This window comes from Cygnus atratus, chromosome 12, assembly GCF_013377495.2.
Source record: "Cygnus atratus isolate AKBS03 ecotype Queensland, Australia chromosome 12, CAtr_DNAZoo_HiC_assembly, whole genome shotgun sequence".
NCBI classification, from domain to species: Eukaryota; Metazoa; Chordata; class Aves; order Anseriformes; family Anatidae; genus Cygnus; species Cygnus atratus.
Window position 1 is genome coordinate 21,804,458 of NC_066373.1, and position 19,589 is coordinate 21,824,046.

Sequence of the window (19,589 nt, forward strand, 5' to 3'; positions counted from 1 at the left end):
TTCTTGCGTTAACAAGCTAAGTGCTCAACCATTCATTGTTCACGTTCTCCTGTATTCTTAACTTATACAAATCACTATGTATTCAGTTTTAGTAAGTATTTATTTAGAAATATGCTTGTTGTTCTACATATGAACACTGCCATAGCCATACCCACTAAGAGCTAGCAAGTTCATACAAACCTGCAGTACAGTTAATACAAAGAATTAAGGATAAGATTAGGATAAGGATGTCAAGGATATTTGATAACAGCATACAGATAAGACCAGTGAACAGATTTTAGCATTTCTGCTAACCTGCACCACCTTGGTAATAAAAATTGAAAGAGCCCTACCCAATTAAGGCTTAAATTTATGATCTAGTAGCAATAAAATGGAATATATATGTATATATGTATATATTCCATATATATTCCAATATATATTGGATATATTGGATTCCATATATATTCCAATATATTCCAATATATATATATATATATATTCCAATATATATTCCATATATATATTGGAATATATATGTATATATTCCAAATATATATGAAAATATATATATATTCCATTTGGAATGCGTTATTTGGATCAAGACTTACTGCAGAATATTCAAATCAAACTTCTCAAAGGACTGGATTTTTTTTTTTTTATTCCAGCTCAGTTTGTTAGCTTTGTTTTGCTATGTAAAATGCTGTCAGAAACAAGTGATTGTCTGTCCACCAACGATTTCAGGAGGTCAATCCTACCTTAAGCTTTACAAGCAAGTAGAAGAACACGCAACTCTGTTCATTCCAAAGAAAAATAGTTTTGTGTGAAGTTTAGAAACAGCACACACTTCCATCTTTTACTACCATGCATTTATTGAGAGGTCCATGTTATCAGATAAGCATGTAGTTAGCAGGTAGGCTTGCACTGATCATTATGAGTCTTAGGAGGCATGATTTAAATGCATATCACTACTAGTTATTAAGCAACTTTTAAACACACTGTATACTTACAATACCACGGAGTTCTGCAACTTTGGTACAGAGATCAGGACGGCGCTTCTGAATGGCCAAATAAAAGGGATTTTTCAAGATATCTTCATCATACATAGCCATATGGACTTCAGATATTCCAAGGAGATTTTCTTAAAAAAAGCCATATAGAGAATGGTTAATAAAATCATACATGGTATCTGTGAAAGTACAATATAGGGAAATACCACAGGAACAGTTTGATTCCTTGTCCATAGAGAAAAAGCAGTTTCAGGTCTTAATATGAACTGTGAATGGCATGCTTAACATGAATGTAACTACAGTCCCACAAAAGTTATTAGTAAAGAAGTTTTCACAAAACTTTTCACAAAAGTTTCCTTTACACAGCTATCCTTATAATGTTTCCTTACCCCTTTCAGGTGTTAAAAGTCTAACAGCATATGATATGTTTAGACAAAGCTTACGGAAGAAGTTTAGATCTACATTATTACCACTTTGACACACTAGGTAACTTGTACTGCTAATTTCTAAAACAACCCAGAAGAGATGAATTGACTGCTCCTTTGCAGCAGATTAGATTGCATCACAGGACATTGATGCTTCCACAATATACTCATTTCAGTCTTAAGACTTACCTATGTAACAATTACTAACTCACACAGATCAATGAGACACCCAGCCAGCGTAACAGGAATCTGTGTAAAATAATCCTCAGCTTTCCAGGGGAACTTATAGGAAAGAAGTACAACAAGAAGATATGAATATCCAAGTCATAATTTAAAAGACACCATGAAATCCAATGTTTGTGGGTAATTCCACTCCCATGGAAAAGGTCTCAACAATCTGAAGTTAGTCTGACACAAAATCTGGCAAAACAGTGAGCAAAAGTGCCTGGAGACAGAAAATCTAATCTCTAGGCACTGGAAGAGCTACCACTAGGTGAGCCACAGGACAAAGATGACTTCTGGAGGCACTGAACCCTTTGTTTACTTCCTCCATTTTAAATTCTCAATAAAAACTATGTTCTAGACACAAGGGCAAGAAAAATCCTAATAGGACCTTTCTGGACTAACTTCAAAATTATTTTATTCAGAAGAATGGAGATTAACAGGCTTAAAAGTGCTTAAGTAGTCTGCCTTATACGTTTCCCCCTGGAGTCAAGGAACAGAAATTGGATGATTTCCTCCTGCAATTTCACCTATATGTCCCAGGAATAGGTGAGAAGAGCAAGAGAACTTCAGTTTGAGCAGGTCATCCTTAGAGAACTAGTATTTTCTTGTTTTCTTCAACAGTGTTATACTTCACACATTACTTGCTCAGTGTGAACTTCTAATGCTTATTCTGTTGTGTTTGTAATATTGACTACCTCATGCTGCACCGGTACCAAAACCGCATCCTTCTCCATAGATCAGGAAAGAGACACAAAAACATAGCATGGCAGTTTAATAGGGCAGAAAAAAATACACCCAATCCCACAGATTTTTAGATAGTCTTTCAGTCTCAGCTATGCTGCTACCTCATCCACAGTCTGTTAACTGATCTACATACAGTCTGAAGCTTCCTTATAATTAGGCACAAGGAGAACTTAACACAAACATGATCAGATAAGCCTGCAGGCAATTTCCACTATGAAGTTATCAGCAGTTACTTACAGCCTGGATAACCTCAGCATGAACCACTGAAGTTTGGCAGTGCCAGATAGCTGCCTCAAGCAGAGTTTTCCTGTGAAGTTCTAAACAAAATAGTTCATCCACTTTCAAACAATGATAACATCAAGAGCTTCTGTGAAAGAATATTAAGTCAGCAGTCCCAAAACCATTTTGGAACACAGCTTTGAAGTTTACTTAGAGGATGGGAGAGAAAAGGATTATCCACTGAAACCTTCAGAAGACTAGCCAAGTTCAGCAAGTAAAAGACATCCAGTCCTGTAAAAGTACAGCTTCACACAAGGTCTGTCCTATTGCAGTGCATGGGTCAACAGCATTATCAGTAGCAATTCCACAGCTGATTGCTGTAAACACCTCCCATCAGGCAGATGCAATGCAAGTTCCTAGGCCAGCAGTGTGGGAAGGAAGAGATGCAATGCAGCGCAGCAGCAGGTCTGCTGCAGGAACATCTCAGCACTGATACTCCACAGGTGTGTGATAAGACAGACTTCACTAAGCAGTACTTATCAGCTATGGAAAACATTTCTCTGAATAACAGGCTAGGCAACAGACCATAAATGACTGCAGCTTGGAGTCCAAACATAAATCATCATCAACTTCTTACAAACAAGTTGAACACTGCAGAGGGCTGTATGAACACCTGTGCAGCCCATAAAATCGTCTGCTGTGACAAGACTTACTTCAGAATCCTGTGCTCTTTTTCGGGTGCTACACTTCAGGGAAGATGGAACTGACTGAAGAATCTTAAGGAAGAAAGGCAAGATGCCTGGGAAGCAGGATCTGAGGCATGTTCCTTATGGTGAAGAAACTGCATGAAATAGGTAAAAAAAAAAAACCCCAGATGCACCAAGGTCTCAGTAAAGAGCTTTTTTTTTTCCCCCCCGTATCTGCAGATAGGAGTTTTTTTTTTTTTTAACATATCTGAAGAAGAAACAGGCCTTAGTTTAAGTAAAGAGACTCAGATTACAGATCAGGAACACCTTTCAAAAGAAGATAAACGTGTTTTAGATTGCTTAGCAAAGCTATCAAGCCTCTGATATGGTAAATCTTTAAGAACCTGTCAGACAAATGTCTACGAAAGGTGATATGGATATAGTGAGGCTAGGAGGCTGGATTATATGATCTCTCAAGCTTTCTAACTCAAGCTTTTATTAACATAGTTAGTCCACTAACACATCTTCACCTGCCCTTACTGGTGAATTCATGTTCAGTATCTGGTCAAGTGGTAGATGAGACTGCCAAGACCTTCTACACACAACAATGTGGGAGATGATGATTTGGATGCCACGCACTGGGCAGCAGAGGAGATAACAGAAGAGCACACTGACACAAAAAAGCAACTGAGCATCAGACTGCAGAGGCAAAACTGCACAAGTGCTTCCAATTGCAGTAGCTATATTGCCAGCTTTTCAGCTTAATGAATCTAAGTCCAAGGAGTTCTTCCCATAGCAGAAAAGGGGAAAGAGGAACACATCCTATAAACTTCCCTTATCTAGAAACCTGTACCTCGTTATCAAAAAAAAGCAAGAAGCTTTGTCTAAGAAGAAATTAAGAACAACATTTAACACCTTGGCAAAACAGGTGGAAGAGATGTATTGAGGGGTGGGGAAACTCCCAGAGAAAACCTTGCTCTTATGAGACTTATTATTTGATTCACACAGCTCTTAAGTCATCGCCTGCACCTGAAAAAAATAAAGAGACTAGAGTCTTCAACTTAAGAAACTTGAAGAACTGTTTCAGTTCACAGATCACCACAGTAATTTTGAAACAATCTTCAGTTCTGGTTCATGAGTTACCACATATAAGCAGTTTTAAAACACTTAGTGGTAGACATTTCTTTCACTACATGACTGTTGAACGACTGTGTTGAATGATAGAGCTTGAGAGCTCCAAAAAGAAGTCAAGTCACAAGAAACTGCATTGAAACTTTCAATTCTGGCATTTTAGCTACAGTAATGCAATTAAGATGCCATCAGCATGCTATAACCCCAATAAAGGAGCTTATCTCTTAGTTCATCCAAGCGTTTGTCACTCAGCTTGAGCAGAGGCAGACTTTGAAGACTCAACTACTAGCTGAACATGTGAAGCTGCACACAGCAGCAAGTAACTACCGGTAAACAAACAAGTACTGATTTAAGAATCACTTCTGAATATCCCTCTCTTAGTGCTTCATCTGCTCAGTGCTACATTAGTGGATGGCTATATTACATGATTATAGTGTGGGTATGCAAAAGGAAAGATAAAGTGCTCATTAGCTTGAACAGTTAAGTTGCTATATTCACCTCGACCTCCTCTTCACCTATCCACAGCATTCCTGATGGAGAGGCAGAAATGGGGATGTATAGGCTGTGTACAATATAAGTAATTAGAGCAAAGTCAAGTCCTTTATGCTACACTTCAATGGATTAAGTCCACAGAATCAGAAGAATACATTAGATTCCCCAAATTTTGGCTCAAGCATTTTTGAGATTAAGTCAATTTCTTTCCACCTCAAAAGTTAAGTGCATCTGAAAATACCAGCTAATGCATTGCAGTAATTCTAGGAATGCATTAGAACACTCCATTGAGAATTTGTTGGCAGAACACAACATCCAACTTCAATCTAATTTCACTGAAGTGGCAGGTGGTGGACTTATTCCTCTAGCTGCACCTTGGACAGCTTTAGACTTACTAACATTAAGAGGACAGAAAAAAGCACAAAACCATATATACATTATCAGAACTGTTTAATGCTTAAGTGAAAGTCCATTAAAAATTGTCAGAAGCCATACACACTAAGTTTCTTAAATTCTATCATTCTGAGCTGTAAAGCAATACACAAGTACTAATCTCAGAATGTTTAAATGGAATCACTTAAATGTGAGGCTTCATGCCTGTAAACACAAAAAAACCCCTTGAAGTGCTAGAAGAATAGAAGCTAGCTGATCAGAGAATCTATTGGGCATTATGTTACTCTCTAAAAAAAGCATAACCTTAGAACAGCCAAATCCTTTATACGTTAAGAATAGACTGATAATTCTAATGACATGTATGTTGATTTTGTTTATTTGTTTGTTGTTGTTTTTAACTTTAGCTATTCTTTGTGCTATACACCATGGAATCCAAGCATGTCACTTTTTCCCAAAAGACTGGAAACAAAGTCTTATACCTTTGGTACTGAAAGCAATGAGCAAGACAACTATGAAAGTTTATTTTCTCACTGATGATTTTTCCTTTAGAGATGCTCAAGTCAGGTACATTTACAGACCTATCAGTCTTCAGATCCTTTTAAGAAGCATTTTGAAATAGTCATTAATGTAGATGTCACTGCATTTACTTGACAGCTACATCACATCCACATCCTACAAGTTATATATGACTATTTACTCAGTTCTTAAGTACATCTTCTGAATGTTCTGCTATACCATTAAGGACCTAAAACACACTACAGAGAAGATACCTTTAACACAATCAAGGATTCTGTATAGAAACTTCAGATTTGGTGTTGAACAGCACAAGGCTGTGTTTGGCTTGTTCATTTCACACACTGACATCGATTCCATCTTGGCTTGCAGGCTCTACAGCAGTAACAACTATAGAATAAACCAATAACTAGAATACCATTCACTGAAAGGCTCAAAAGAATGAAAAAATCAGAACAAGCAATAATTTATTATTCAACTACGAGATGTTCAGCTCAGAGTAGCTAATCATTATACAGAGACACCTCTGATAAAGTTCGTATTTATTTACCACATTAGCAAGCCCCAGAGCTCTGTAGAAAGAAACCCAGAGGAAGCAATTGTTGCCCAGTTCTAAATTACTTTTTCTTTTTAACAGAATTGCTTTTCCCCAAAAAACTTTAAAAGCACCTTTTGTTAGCAGGAACATCTTAAAGCACTCTGCATGCAGACAGGAATTTAACCATGGAATTTAACTAGTCTCAGTCCAAATAAAACACTAGTTACCATTTTAGCTACTGTTTTACCTGCAGTGTTACTCCTCAGATTTACCCTACTTTAAGGCAAAGGTTACAGTCTGGACTTTGAGACCTCAAATCAGCATTCACATCAAGGAAGAAAAACAAAAGATCTTTTCAGTTTCCAGACACACAAGAAAGCCCACTCCCTCCCCTAAGGGATGAACACTGAGCATCTTATGAAATACAGCTCTAAGACACGTCCTGATGCACCCAGCTCACTACCAGGGCTAGTTAGAGGGGAAACAACCTACTTCTACCCCTTTACGTTCAGCTGCAGCTTATAGAGATTTCTGTGAAAGCGAGGTAAGTCAGAACACCACCTCTGAATTATCAGACTATTGAACGGTGAATTTGCAGTCAGCTTAAAGCTTCCTAAAAACCAGGGAAAAACTAAGTTTTGTTATGCCAGACTGAGTGTGACAGTGATGCAGCAGGTTCTGGGAAGGAGGGGACAATGTTATTCCAGGAAGGTGCTCCTTTCTCTCAGCATCTCCCCTGCAGTCACATTTTTCTTCAAGTGAAAGGTAAAACATCTCCAGTTCCCAGCACCAGCTCTTTATTTTATTTTTGTCTCTGCCCACCCCTCCCCATGCAGACACCACTTCCCTTTTTAGGGTCTAGCAGCTACATCTCCCCCACCACTTCTGCTACGGCTGCCCCCACGCTCTCACACAGGCCTCCCGCAACACTACAGCATCCATCAGCAGCAGGGCAGCACCATGCAAGCGGGTTTCTTTCAGTTCTTCACGCTGCTTTTCATTATGAATCCCCCTCCTGTAACCTAAAACAGAGCTCATTCTTGAAAAAAAAAGTTCATCCTTTCCATTTTAACAGTGTATTTGCACTATAGCTTGATGTGGAAACCTTATTTGCCTCAGACTCGAGGCCAAAGAACACATGGACTTGACTCTTAAGTCACCTATTTCTTTCCTCCAGGGAACCTGTTTTATGAGCACCTCATCCTTCAACAGGCAAGCTTTTAACCAGCCACCTACCCTGACTTTGGAGATCATCTTTCTCAGTGTTAGTCAAGTATTAAGGAACAAGCTGCATTCTCCACAACAGTATAGTCTAGATTCTCAATTCTTAATTCTGGCAGGTTTAAAAATATACTAGAATAGCTACAAGTCCACCACCCATATCCATTCTCTGGTTTATCATTACTAAAGCTGCATTTAAGTCTCAAATAGGGAAGCCCGAGCTATTCACAAACAAGCTGTGGAAAAAGAATGCAGAAAATGCTGACCGGTGAGACACAAACATTAAAACGAATATGTTTACATGAAAAACATTAACAAAAGGTACAAAGTTCCCAAAACATTATCAAATATGGATGCTTCTTCCGAGTATTACTGAAATATATTTACCTCCTCAGGCTTGCAGAGGTATCAGCACACACATTTATCTGGGGGACACCTGGATGGACCACACAGATGCAAGCTGAGATGAAATATGAGGATAAGAAGTATTTTACTTCGACCAGTTATTTTGATCCTTTAGTTCCTGAGGCAAGACAGGGGTAGACTTCCCCAGCCTGCATACTGGGGCCTGAACACTGAACATACAGGGATGTGGGGCACAGAAGTTTATGCTCTTTCTTGACTGCAGAATTACAGACCACCACTGCTGACAGCATATCATATACTGTTCATATTTAATTAATTTAATCAATTTTGTGCACTTCTCAATAGGAAAACCAAGTTGCTGCAGGCCGGCACTAGTCTTACCTCATCACTGCTAGAAGCTTAGGGAAAAAAAAAAACAGACCATTACTAGACACTTTACTGGCAAAATGCTTAAAAGAAAACAAGTCAAAGGAAAGCTGAAGGAAACTGCATAGTGTTATCAGACACACAACCAGATTCATTTTCACTGTATCCAATTCTTATTTTCTTTCCTCATCTCACAATGGCTTTCGCTTTCAACTTTCTCATACCACGGCACAACTGAATTCAGTTTGTGAGCTTATTCCAAAAACAACACCATCAGACAAAGTTTATGAGCCATTTAAACAAAACAGACTTGTATTTACCTAAAATACTGCTTAAGTCTATTACAGTGACGATATAGGATTAAACAAGTAGTAGTGTTCAAGATGCACCACAGAAGACTTCACAAATATTTAAGAGTACTGGAATAGGAAGAATATGGTCATCATCGTCTGCTGCAAGGAAGCCTTTCCACAGAACCAGCAAATACATTTCTGTTCCTACTCATTATGCTGCTCCTAATAGTTTTTCCAGGACAATACTTCAGCTAGTCAGCACATTGTATCAAAGTGGTAGCAAGGTCTAGATTTTCTTAACATCATCCCTGATGAACTACAACTCGAATTTTAGGAGTTTCCACAATCTACCTGAACTGGATAAATGCATACAGCTGCACTTTATTTAGAACTGATCTAAAGAACAGTCTCTTTCTTCCCACCTAATACTCCTAAAGATGTATTGAGGCATTATCTGATACAGATAAAACCCAAAAGGTGCCAGCAATTCTAAGTAGTCACATGTGGCTGAAATAATATCCCCTCTCCTTCTCAGATACTTTCAGAGAAACTGAGCTCCAAGATCCTTGTGTGCCACAACGAATAGCAGGTTCAGTGAGGTGTAGCAGACTTTGAATGCAGCTACTACACACACAAATGCATTCTGTAGTTAGGACTAAATTTAACACAAATCACACAGGACTCCAGATTCAAAGCTAGAGCTAATCCTTCTTCCACCTGACAATAATTAAGCAATTACAAGACCTCACTTACAAGGTCAAAATTATCTTGTGTTTCTTCATTCCAGCAAGGAGCCAGACATTATTGATTCATCACTTTTTGACTATCAACGCACAAGTTGGCAGAGAGCTGCTCAGCACACTCTGTAGTAACTTGGCAGCCTGCCATGGAAGTTAAAAGGTAGCTTCTTCCACAAGTGGCAAGCCTGCAGCAGAAGCTACCTGACTTGTAACTAGGTACAAAATTAAGGCAGAACAAAAAGTCAGTGGAGCAAGCGACTGACTTCCAAAGCTACTGAGATCCAGAAGAGGGAGCGCAGTCTGGACAGACTCTCCAGACCAGGCTCAGCACCTGAAAGCTGGTTTGTCTGGAGCCTGCTCCCCAGAGCCAACTATCTTGCCTACAGCACACACCACACCGTGGCAGCAGCACGATAAGGTAGCAGGTCACACTCCCCCTTCTTGTGGAAATATGTTCTCACATCTTTTAAGTTACTATCACATCAGAAAACCACTCTCTTAGCCACAAACATCAAGGCACATGTAGTGGCACATGTAGTAGCACATGTTATGACAAGTAATTTCTCCAGAAGTCTGCTTTGGCAAAAGCACATCATAGGTAATAAGGACAACATAACTTTGTCTGCTCTGCAGTGCTCAACAGAGTTTTATCTGTTTTTCTAGAAGGCTCAGATGTACGATAAACACACAAGTCAAGAACTCACTGCTCTTTGTGGTAACAATTTCAACATATGTGCAAGGGCAGTCTGTGAAATATCATTCATTGGTAAGAAACTTCAGTGTTTTCTGCCCCTTCTGACATACGATTATTTGACTCCAGCTATCCACAGCCGTTCTGGACTGCATACTCACACTTCCTATCGGCCTTCTTAAAAAAACACAAACCCTTTTCCCCAAGCTCCTGAGACACTTGGGCATACCCAAAGCGCGCACCACGAAGCGGGGCAGGAACCGGGGAGCGCACATAGCACACAGCCACCGCCCGCACCGGGGTTAACCCCACTTCAGCAGCGCCCTGTGAGCCTGGGGGCGGCGGGAGGACCGTGGTCACCCACTGGGGCCCTGGGGCACGGGCACAGCGCTCCGCCACCGCCTCTCCTTCCTGAGGGAGGAGGCTCCGGCCCCGGAGCAGGCCGCGGCGGAGGCCGCCGCGCCCCCCGGCCGCAGGGCGACTCGCAGGCCGCTCCTGGAGCGGCGGGGCCACCTCACCAACAACCCAGCCTCGGAGCGCCACCGCTGCCGGCCGCCCCCCTCCCCCGGCCGCTGCGCGCCTCAGCCGAGCCCTACCAGGATCCAGGGCGGGCCGGGCCCGGCGCGGCGGCGCCGCACGAAGCCAACGGCCGGGCGGCGGCGGGGAGCGAGCGAGGAAGCGGGCGGGCGGGCGGGCGGCCGTGGGGTCGGAGCCTGCGGAGGCGGAGTCTGCGAGGGCTTATAGGGCCGGGCTCGGCGGACTGCGGGCGTTCCCTGCGCGGCGCCATGTGACGGGACAGCAGCCGGTCGTCCTCTGGAGCTTTGGCTTTTCTTTTCTGAGGCGGGATGAGGCAGCCCGGTCCCGCCGCACGCCGGCGGTAGCGGGCAGGGAGGGATGCTGCCCGCTCCCCCGGCTCCTGGAGGCGCCTGAGGAGCCGCAAGGGGACCCGGAGGAGGGTGAGAGGGTGTCGAGCGCCCGCCCGACCCGGAGCCGCCCCTCGCCATGCCTGGTAGTGCCGGGCTCCGGCAGCTGCCCGGTCCCGGTCCCGGCAGCGGCTGAGGACGGCGGAGCCATGGTGAAGGAAGAATGCAAGGCGCTGCTGGACGCGCTCAGTAAGGTGACCGCCTGCTACCGGCACATGGTGCTGACCATCGGCGGCACCTCGGACTCGCAGAACCTGCGCGAAGAGCTCAAGAAAACCCGGCAGAAAGCCCAGGAGCTGGCGGTGGCCAACAGGAACAAGCTGACCGCGGTCCTGAAGGACAAAAGCGTAAGTAAGGAGGACAAAGCCGAGTTCGAGAGGCTATGGGTGATTTTCTCCACGTGTCTAGAGATCCTGGAGATCGACATGAGGAGAGCCCTGGAACTGGGCCACGAGTTCCCACTGAACGTCCCCAAAAAGCACCTGATCCAGACGGGCATGAGCGGGGGAACCTCTGGCGTGGCCGCCAGGGCGATGAGCATCCAGAACATGAAATACGAGGCTGAGCACAATATAGACGTGGTGGATTTGAAAGACCTAGAAAATGAAATCAACCAGGTAGGAGAAATGATGTACGAGATGGAAATGAAGGTCAATGTCCCCCAGTGGACGGTAGAGGCTAAGCAAGACCCTGGGGCTGAACTCAAATCCACCATCAGCGTGGGCGCATCTTCTATTGGCATGATCTCTGTGGAGGAAAATAAATCCTTCTGCGATATCAGCAAAGTTCTAGCTGGGATTATTTTCTCCGCTGTCCTCATTATCGCCATTGTCCTGGCAGTGTGCGTGGTAAAACTCTCTTAGGCTGGTGCGGGCTCTGAAAAGCAGCCCCCATGGCTGCCCGTGAAGCGCTTCATGCCTCACGTTTCTTCTCAAAACAGGTCGCCCGGGTGAGCTGAGAATTGAAACCTAGCACTTGAAAAAATAAAGCAAAACTTTTGCCTCTCAAAATCCTAAAATGCACCGTTTATTTCTGCGTGCTTTTTGAAGAAAACAGATGTAAATCAGCCTGCAAATAGGATGTGTTCGTTTGTTGGACTTGTAACAGTTAACTATGAAATATCAGGGTATTAACACTACTGGCTGTAACAGGGATTTGTCTGCTATTAATAGATCATGATTCTCAGAAGCCTGTATTTTTTGTTCTCGAATAGGCTCTGCTGTTTGCTGCTGCTCACTGTTTACAGTATTTGGGAGTAACACAAATTTGGAGGCTAACAAAGTGAATAGAATGCACTGAGATTTTTTTCATCAAATACACAAGATATTATTTCAGTGGAGGAAAGGGGAAGGATGAAAACCCCAATAAAAGAATGTAGGTGTCTATTCTAGATAAGTTAATGATTAGGGAAAGGGGAGAAGGAGGAGGACTGAGAAAACAAGCAATGTTCAGCAAATACTGATGGTAGATTTAGACTGCATTGTACAGAACCCAGTTACGTGGGTTGGCACAGCGCACACTAATGACTAATGGCTTTCCACATCCAGAGAGGAAAAAGGCAGAGTTGCATGTTTGGAAAAATACTAGCAAGCCTCGTGGTTCTATTCCATGTTTATCATGATTTTATCTTCCCCTGCAGAAAGGCTGATTCTTGCAACTGGTTCAGATTCTTTCTGTAGAAGGAAACTGTCTGAACATCACAGTTAACTATGAGGACAGAAGCAGTGAATCCACCCACAACAGATGCAATAATTTTTGAAAGTAGTCTGGCAAACAAAAATGATGTAGAGTTAAGGCAGACCTTTCTAATTGTCCCAAAAGAGATTCTCTCTTACATTGATGGGAAGGGATTTTTCCCTTTATATGTACAGTCACATTTCCACAAAACCTCTGAGTTCTTTGCAGAAATACAGACAAAGCTAAAACAAAAAGTCTTGGTTTCATATTTCATTCGTGTCTGATTAATCGTGTGGGAAAGAGGAAGTCTATAGGATTGGACCCATAACTGGTCCAATTTCATGCACTACAGTTTTGGAGGATAAATGCAAGAGCAGCAGAAAACTCTTCCAATGCTCACCTAAAAATTGTCAGTGATGAAATGTAGAACTGGGGGGACACTAACTTTGCAGAGAAGCTCTATTATTGTCTTGAAAAAAGACCCATGTGTTACGTTCCTTTATTATGTAACCTAAGGAGATTTGTTCTGTTCCTGTAAATACACACTGTCCATTACAGATTCCACAGGCAAATAAAAGGACCTGATGACATGGGGGCTTTAATAAGTAATTACTCTGCCGCACTGATTATTATGGACACATTATCAAAAAGTAACAATCAGATGTGTCTGGTGATGTTACTAGACAATAATCTGTAGGTTTGTTAAATAAAATTATGTTGTCAACACTTGTGAACAGCTGATCTTTTTGAGTTGAGAACTAACCAATTTTAAAAACTGCACCAGTTGATTCTTTAGAACTTAAGAGAACTGGATATGGGGAGAAAAGGCGAGTAACAAATTTGAATCTAGCCATTTGCAGGTGAGGAAAAAGAATGTGAAACAGAGGCCTGAATTAAAGGCTAATGACTATCATTACTTTGAAGGATAATGTGAGTTTTGCATATTGATCCAGTCTAGACCCTGTTCTTGTGGAAATCCATGGTTTTGTAAAACTCCACATTTTTTTCTTATGTATTTCACTCACTGCATAGGATGTGTCTTGTAAATAGCTAACTTTGGTTGTTCTTAGAGATCCCCAGCATCACTCTTACTAGGCAAGTCTGTTTCTATCAGTGCTACTGGTTTAGTCTGTCTGTTGATTTAAATGTCAAGATCTCCTTCACAATAATATTGAGTAAACATGTTTATGGAAAATAGAGCAAAAGCTGCAGGAGAATGTACAAATTTTGACTGCCACCACTAGTCACTAAGGATTCATGCGTATTTTCACTCTTTGCACTCTCCTGTTACTTAGTTTACATGCAGGTGGATCAGAAGTTGGACTTTATTCTGCACTTCTTGAAAAGTTCATGTTCCTTTTGGAATCAGATCATGTAACGACATTTCCGAAAATCCAAGTAATGCAAGTCTAGTTTCTGGTGGATAAGTAAATGGTAACATCTACAGCATCCATTATCTTGTATTTTGGTATCCTAAAGTGGATATACTGTTTAAAAATGGCTATTTTTATAGAGTTGTTTTTAAGACTAGGTAATCTCATCTTCAAAAGCAAGACTCAGTGAGTTCAGAAGTTGTAAATTTTTAGTCCATGGCTTTTTGGGGTGGGGAGGATTTTGAATAATACAGGACCCAAAGACTTCATATAAGTAGCTTATAATTATCTAAGTTGTACTTCATTTGAGTATGCACACGATTAATATTTAAAGGATTGAACCTTGGAAAAATATTGTATTTTCAAATCTTAAGACAAAGCTGACTGTGGATTTATTCATCATGAATTTGTTCCTAAAAATATGTATTATCTCATATTTCAGCTATGTGAAATTAAAAGATGAAGTAGAATTGTAACAGAGGATTGGCACCATCTAAGTGGATAGCATTCCTGCTATTAATCTACTATTAAAAAAAAACCCACTTGATACAAGTGTACGTTCAATGTGACAGGGTTCAGGCACTAGAGCACACAAAATCAAAATAATATGAAGCCACCACTGCTCAAAGATACTTATGTTTCTTTTAAATTAAAAAATAAAGAAATGTGCTAGATTCACAGCCTTAGATTTTTCCCCACTGGAATACAACTGGAAGGAGACTAGAAATGCTGTTTTTGTAAGTGAATAATGTGAAGTCAAACTTCAAAATATTCTATATTTAGATAGCATGATGAGAATACAGATACTCTGATGCTGAACAGTGAACGAGAATGATACTGCGTTTTCACTACAAAAGAAGATGCTGGTTGCTTAATTCGAATCTTATTCCACTTTGGTTCTTTTGTCCTTATTTATAGGATACATATGTTAACTTTGCTATATACTAAAATCTTATTGCTGACTTGAATTTCTTTTTTTTTTTTTGCCTGTGCATGGGTGGTATTTTTTACACTTTGAATAAAACTTGTTCCTGTCACTATTTAACTTAAAATAAAGTACGTTCTTGTAGCTTATTGGTTGGCTTGCAGCAGTAATTAAAACCAAACAAAAACTGAAATATTGACACAGCTTTTCAATTCATTCTTCTAAAGAAAAAGTTCCTATTTCAACCAAAGGGATCAAACTAATGCACAAAGTCCTCACGTTAAAGTTTTCTTTAAATAAACACACCCTTTTCACACACCCACAGATGAATATATTAATATATCTTAATTTATACGGCAGGGAAATCGGACATTTGAAAGTCAAAAAATCTCTGTCGTAAGAAACAGGTACACCAGCATTCAGGATAACAGGCATGATGTTGTCTTTGGCACTGCCTGCTCAGTATTGTTGAGTAAAAGCAAGTTGGCTTTGGAAACTGAAAACTAGAGAACATACTAGGCTAGACTAACAGAGGTTCTTGTATTAGGATCCAAACTCTATCCTCATTCATCCAGCAAAGCTTGCATTTGCTTTAACAGAAGATATACACAGCTGAAGGAGTGTGAAATTTGGTCCTGTGGTATTGATAGCAACAAAGGTAACAGTCGTATCAAACTATCTGAACTGAGTCTGTTAAATGCAGCAATGTGTGATTTTATTCCAGGACTCCCAGTCTATCAATCTAAGAAAATTGCACGCAGTTTTTTAATTTGCTAACAAAGTGAACACAGAACCAAAATTAAAGTGTCAGTCCTCATGTTGCCTCAACGGAATGTCGCTTTAAACTTAACAGCTTTATGAACATGAAATAAAATTAGTTTCAAAATTCTTCACATAAGCATGTTTTTTTTTATGTGAATGTAGTTATTTAAAAACTGAGTAAACTGGTTGATGTCATTAGCTTTTGGATTTAAAATTAAACACATGCTTATTTTTTTGTTTGCAGTCTGAAAGGACTGATTATGGGCTTTCCTTTTCATCTTATATAAGGTTGCTGTTGTTTATGTATATTTTCCAGAAATACATTATATTTAAGTGCTAATGGAACTCCTAGTAAACATATTTACCCTTCACAGATTTTCATTATGTAAAAAGTCATTCTGGAAGACCAGTGGATTATAGATCTCTCTCTCAATAAGTGCTCTCTCTCAATGCGATTATTTAAGTCTTTTAATGCAGGAAGGAATCTGGACAAAATAGTAGTCTACACGTGAGCAGCATTTGCTGCATATGCTGTATGCATATGTAAGCATACAGTAAAAGTGGGAATAGAAAAGAGTGTCTTTCTCATATAAAATTATCCATATGTGTTGAGGGAAGGACAAGGTAATGAAAAAAGATGGATGTATGCAAATAGTGTCTTCATCTTATGTTAGCGAAGTATGCTTTTTGTTAAATAGGACATAACTGCATCAAAATATTAAGCTATGGCCTCTCTATAAGAAGGCAGTGTCTTAAATCTAGTGAGACCAAGAAAATGTAGTATCTCTAACTGGAACTGGCTACCTGTTCTCTGATTAACTCAGTACAGAGTAAGAGTAAAAATATTTTGATTACAGTATTTTGACTCCTTGTGATACAAGTTGATATCAGTTCCAGTCCAAAGACAGCCCCTTTTCTCTCTGTTTCACGCTATTGGGATAAAGTGGTCGCAGAAGGCTGGATTCTGCCATCCATTCTGGCAGCTAGCTGTTGCAGTGTTGTGATGCAGTTGGAAATGCAACTTAATCAGCTATCACTGATTAAACCTTTAAGAAGGTGAAAAGTCACATGGCATTTAACCAATGTGAAGTCTCCTCTGCAATCTCCTATATATAGCCATGGACAAACATTGCATGCTGGAAACTGTGTGACTAGAAGCCATGTAGGCAAATATAAATAAAATTACGGCATTTCTGAAATTCTGTGAACTGCAGAGGCTAGTTAGGAAAAGCAGTTATGTTGTTCTGTTCTAGTAATTCTGTCAGAAAATCTGCTTCCTGAGCCTCTACAGTGCTGTTTGGTTTTGTTTGTTTGTTTGTTTTTGATTGAATAGTGTGTTTTATTTATACTATTATTACATAACATTGTTCATCATACTACTAATAACATCTCCACCAAATTATACAAACAAATCCTCTAAAAGCTAGTTCAAATTCAAGTGCATGGTAAGGGAAGTCACAATCACAGAATAAACGCATGAGCTGTGCCTTTCACCTCCTTGGAACTTATTTTGGTCAGTTTTTCACGATGTGTTAAAAACTTCAATGAAGTATATGATCAGGCAAGTCTGTCTCTTGCACACAAACGTTCAAAGAATATGTACAGTCAAACTCATTGATGTGTCAGCATTAAGGAATTACAGAGCCTAAAACATGACTTTGAAATCATGTTGTTGTTTTTGTTTTGTTGTTTTGTTTTTAATAAGAATAGTGCATGACATCATACAGTCATGTATAATTGTCTTAAGAAAAAATAATTATTTAAAAATTCAAATGCAATTCCTTTGTACAATCTTGAAGAAGCCATATATATACAGCATAATCCTTGGGGGTGGAAAGAGCAAGAAAGATGGAAATGAGAAAAGACAAAAGAAAATATTTAACTATTTATAACATATAAAGTGACTGAGGAGTACCTGACACACCAAACATGATACTCTCTTCGCAACTTAATCTAATATGCTAACTGCATGTGTAACTTTATATATAAATATGCACTGGAGTTCTAGGTCTTAGAGGGAGTGGTCTGAATCATTACTTATACGTGCCATCACTACTCATCAGAAATTACATGTGCAAAGACTACTCACGTAATTAAAGGCTGCAGAATTAGAACCATAATTTCAGTTTTCACAAGAGAGGTAATCCATTAAGCATCTGTTGGAAGTAAAACATTTCCAATTGTTAATACTATCTGTACCCTAGTTTTCTGATCTGTTTTGTTTTGTTGGAAATTGTTTTGTCTGAAGGTAGCTATAAACTTTATAATGGTGCTATAATTACAAACCTGCATCTTCTAGATTTGATATTTATTCATGTTTTGGACAAAACTTGGAAAAGTGTACAATGAATTCTTTATTTTTTTTTATATTATTTGGTAAGTCCACCTATTCAATCTATTACACGAGCTTAAACAATCTAAAAGTCTCCTGTATTCCCTGCCTACATACTGCCCATAATGCAGGAAAGCCCAGCTGAACACAGAATGCCCCTGTGCTGGAATGCTTTTACTCCAGCAGTGGCATAAACTAGTATCCTCATTTTAGGACTGGCATTCCTGATAATAGAGTATTTTTCTAAGTACAGTTGAGATGAGCTCTGCATTTCAACAGAATATGTTGAAGAAAGAAGTCATCCAAGTTGGAGATGAAAAGAAACATGCCTCATAGATAACCTTAAATCTAGTTTGGCTTTAGGACATTTTCCATACTCCTTTGAGCTTTCTCCAGCAAGCTAAATATAGCTTTGAGAGAGGAGATGGATGCACATTCACAGCGCTTCGGTTTTGCCTTTCTTAGTAGGAAACCGGGAGGGGACAAAACATCCCTTTGCACCCTAGACTTTTGTTCAAGGAGTTTCTGAGTGTCAGTTGGTTCATCCTCAGAACTTCCTGCCACACCCAGTCCTGATAACTGTGTCAATTAAAGACTCATATGCTCATATACTTCTGGAACTTTGCTTGAGATGGTTTCAACTTTGTCATGAAAGAACATTGAACTACTTCTTCTAAGACAGTACTGAAAGGAAGATTAAAAATTGCCATCTATAGGGTGAATATGCTGACCCTTAGGCAAGGGATGTCACCCTGCTTAGGGGGAAGAGGTACCTTACACACCCCAGGACTGTCTGGAAAAATGCAGCAACTGGAGTGGAGAATAATCCATGTGTCTTAACTCGCACTTGCACTTGGCTGTCTGGTCCCAAAGGACTGCTCCAGGTGCTCACAACAGCCATAAATAATGCTATAACCACACAACTATTTCTCTGCTGCAATCCTTGTATTTTATATGTGTTTGAGGGTGCAAACAGCAGTGTGTATGCCAGCCACAAACTACATTTACCCCTCCATACAAGAATGCCTATGAAAGTAGATCTGCCAAATTTATTGCTGTATAGCAGTGAAGCTGGAGCCTGCTTGACATACGAGTGCTGGCAAGACTTTAGACTGCTCTGGGCTTAAAAAAAAAAAAAAGAAAAGATAAAAAATATCCTGTATAGAAACTAAACAACATAATCACTATTCTCTAGTATCAGATTTTCCTAGATGTTATGAAATACTCTTCTAGAGATATTATACATCACATTTTTGCCATAGCAAGACAGATTTGTTTATGTGGTGGTATTACAGCTGTTATAAATGAAGATACAACTCAATCTGAATTTAGTAATATTTATAAAAGGCAAGTAAACAGGGCTGGGTGCGCGGGGAGTCTATGCTCTACCAACACGTGCACACACACGTCAAACTTTCTAAATATATAGAACATTGCTTTTACATATTCTTAAGAAACCCGAGTACGCCTATACATATGTACAATCAGAAAAGGTATCAATTGAAACATAAACATGGCAAAGTTTTCCGAATTCTGGCAAGTGTTTAACAAACAATCCTTTAAGT

At 39.9% G+C, this 19,589-nt stretch overlaps 2 protein-coding genes across 6 annotated transcripts in view; one reads left to right on the plus strand and one right to left on the minus strand.

Annotated features, from left to right (window-relative positions):
• Positions 1–10,714, minus strand: part of ANKRD27 (ankyrin repeat domain 27) — a 44,069-nt gene extending 33,355 nt beyond the window's left edge. For 2 of the 5 annotated variants that reach the window (XM_035543483.2, XM_035543484.2), the window contains exons 1-2: positions 10,629–10,698; positions 990–1,120 (exon numbers count right to left, since the gene is read on the minus strand). In XM_035543483.2, the coding sequence (XP_035399376.1) occupies positions 990–1,091 (102 nt within the window). In that variant the 5' untranslated portion in view covers positions 1,092–1,120; positions 10,629–10,698. Of the gene's footprint in view, positions 1–989; positions 1,121–1,603; positions 1,673–7,963; positions 8,025–10,628 lie in introns of those variants that run through there. The other 3 variants (XM_035543480.2, XM_035543481.2, XM_035543482.2) reach the window with 3 other exon arrangements.
• A 79-nt stretch (positions 10,715–10,793) lies between these two features.
• On the plus strand, positions 10,794–15,820 carry RGS9BP (regulator of G protein signaling 9 binding protein). The gene has a single exon (XM_035543486.2). The coding sequence runs from the start codon at positions 11,105–11,107 to the stop codon at positions 11,816–11,818; it is 714 nt and encodes a 237-aa protein (XP_035399379.1). The 5' UTR covers positions 10,794–11,104; the 3' UTR covers positions 11,819–15,820.
• The last annotated feature ends 3,769 nt before the right edge of the window (positions 15,821–19,589 follow it).

Excerpts from the sequence above, each read along its gene's own strand:
- RGS9BP (XM_035543486.2), top strand. The coding sequence starts at position 11,105 with ATGGTGAAGGAAGAATGCAAGGCGCTGCTGGACGCGCTCAGTAAGGTG.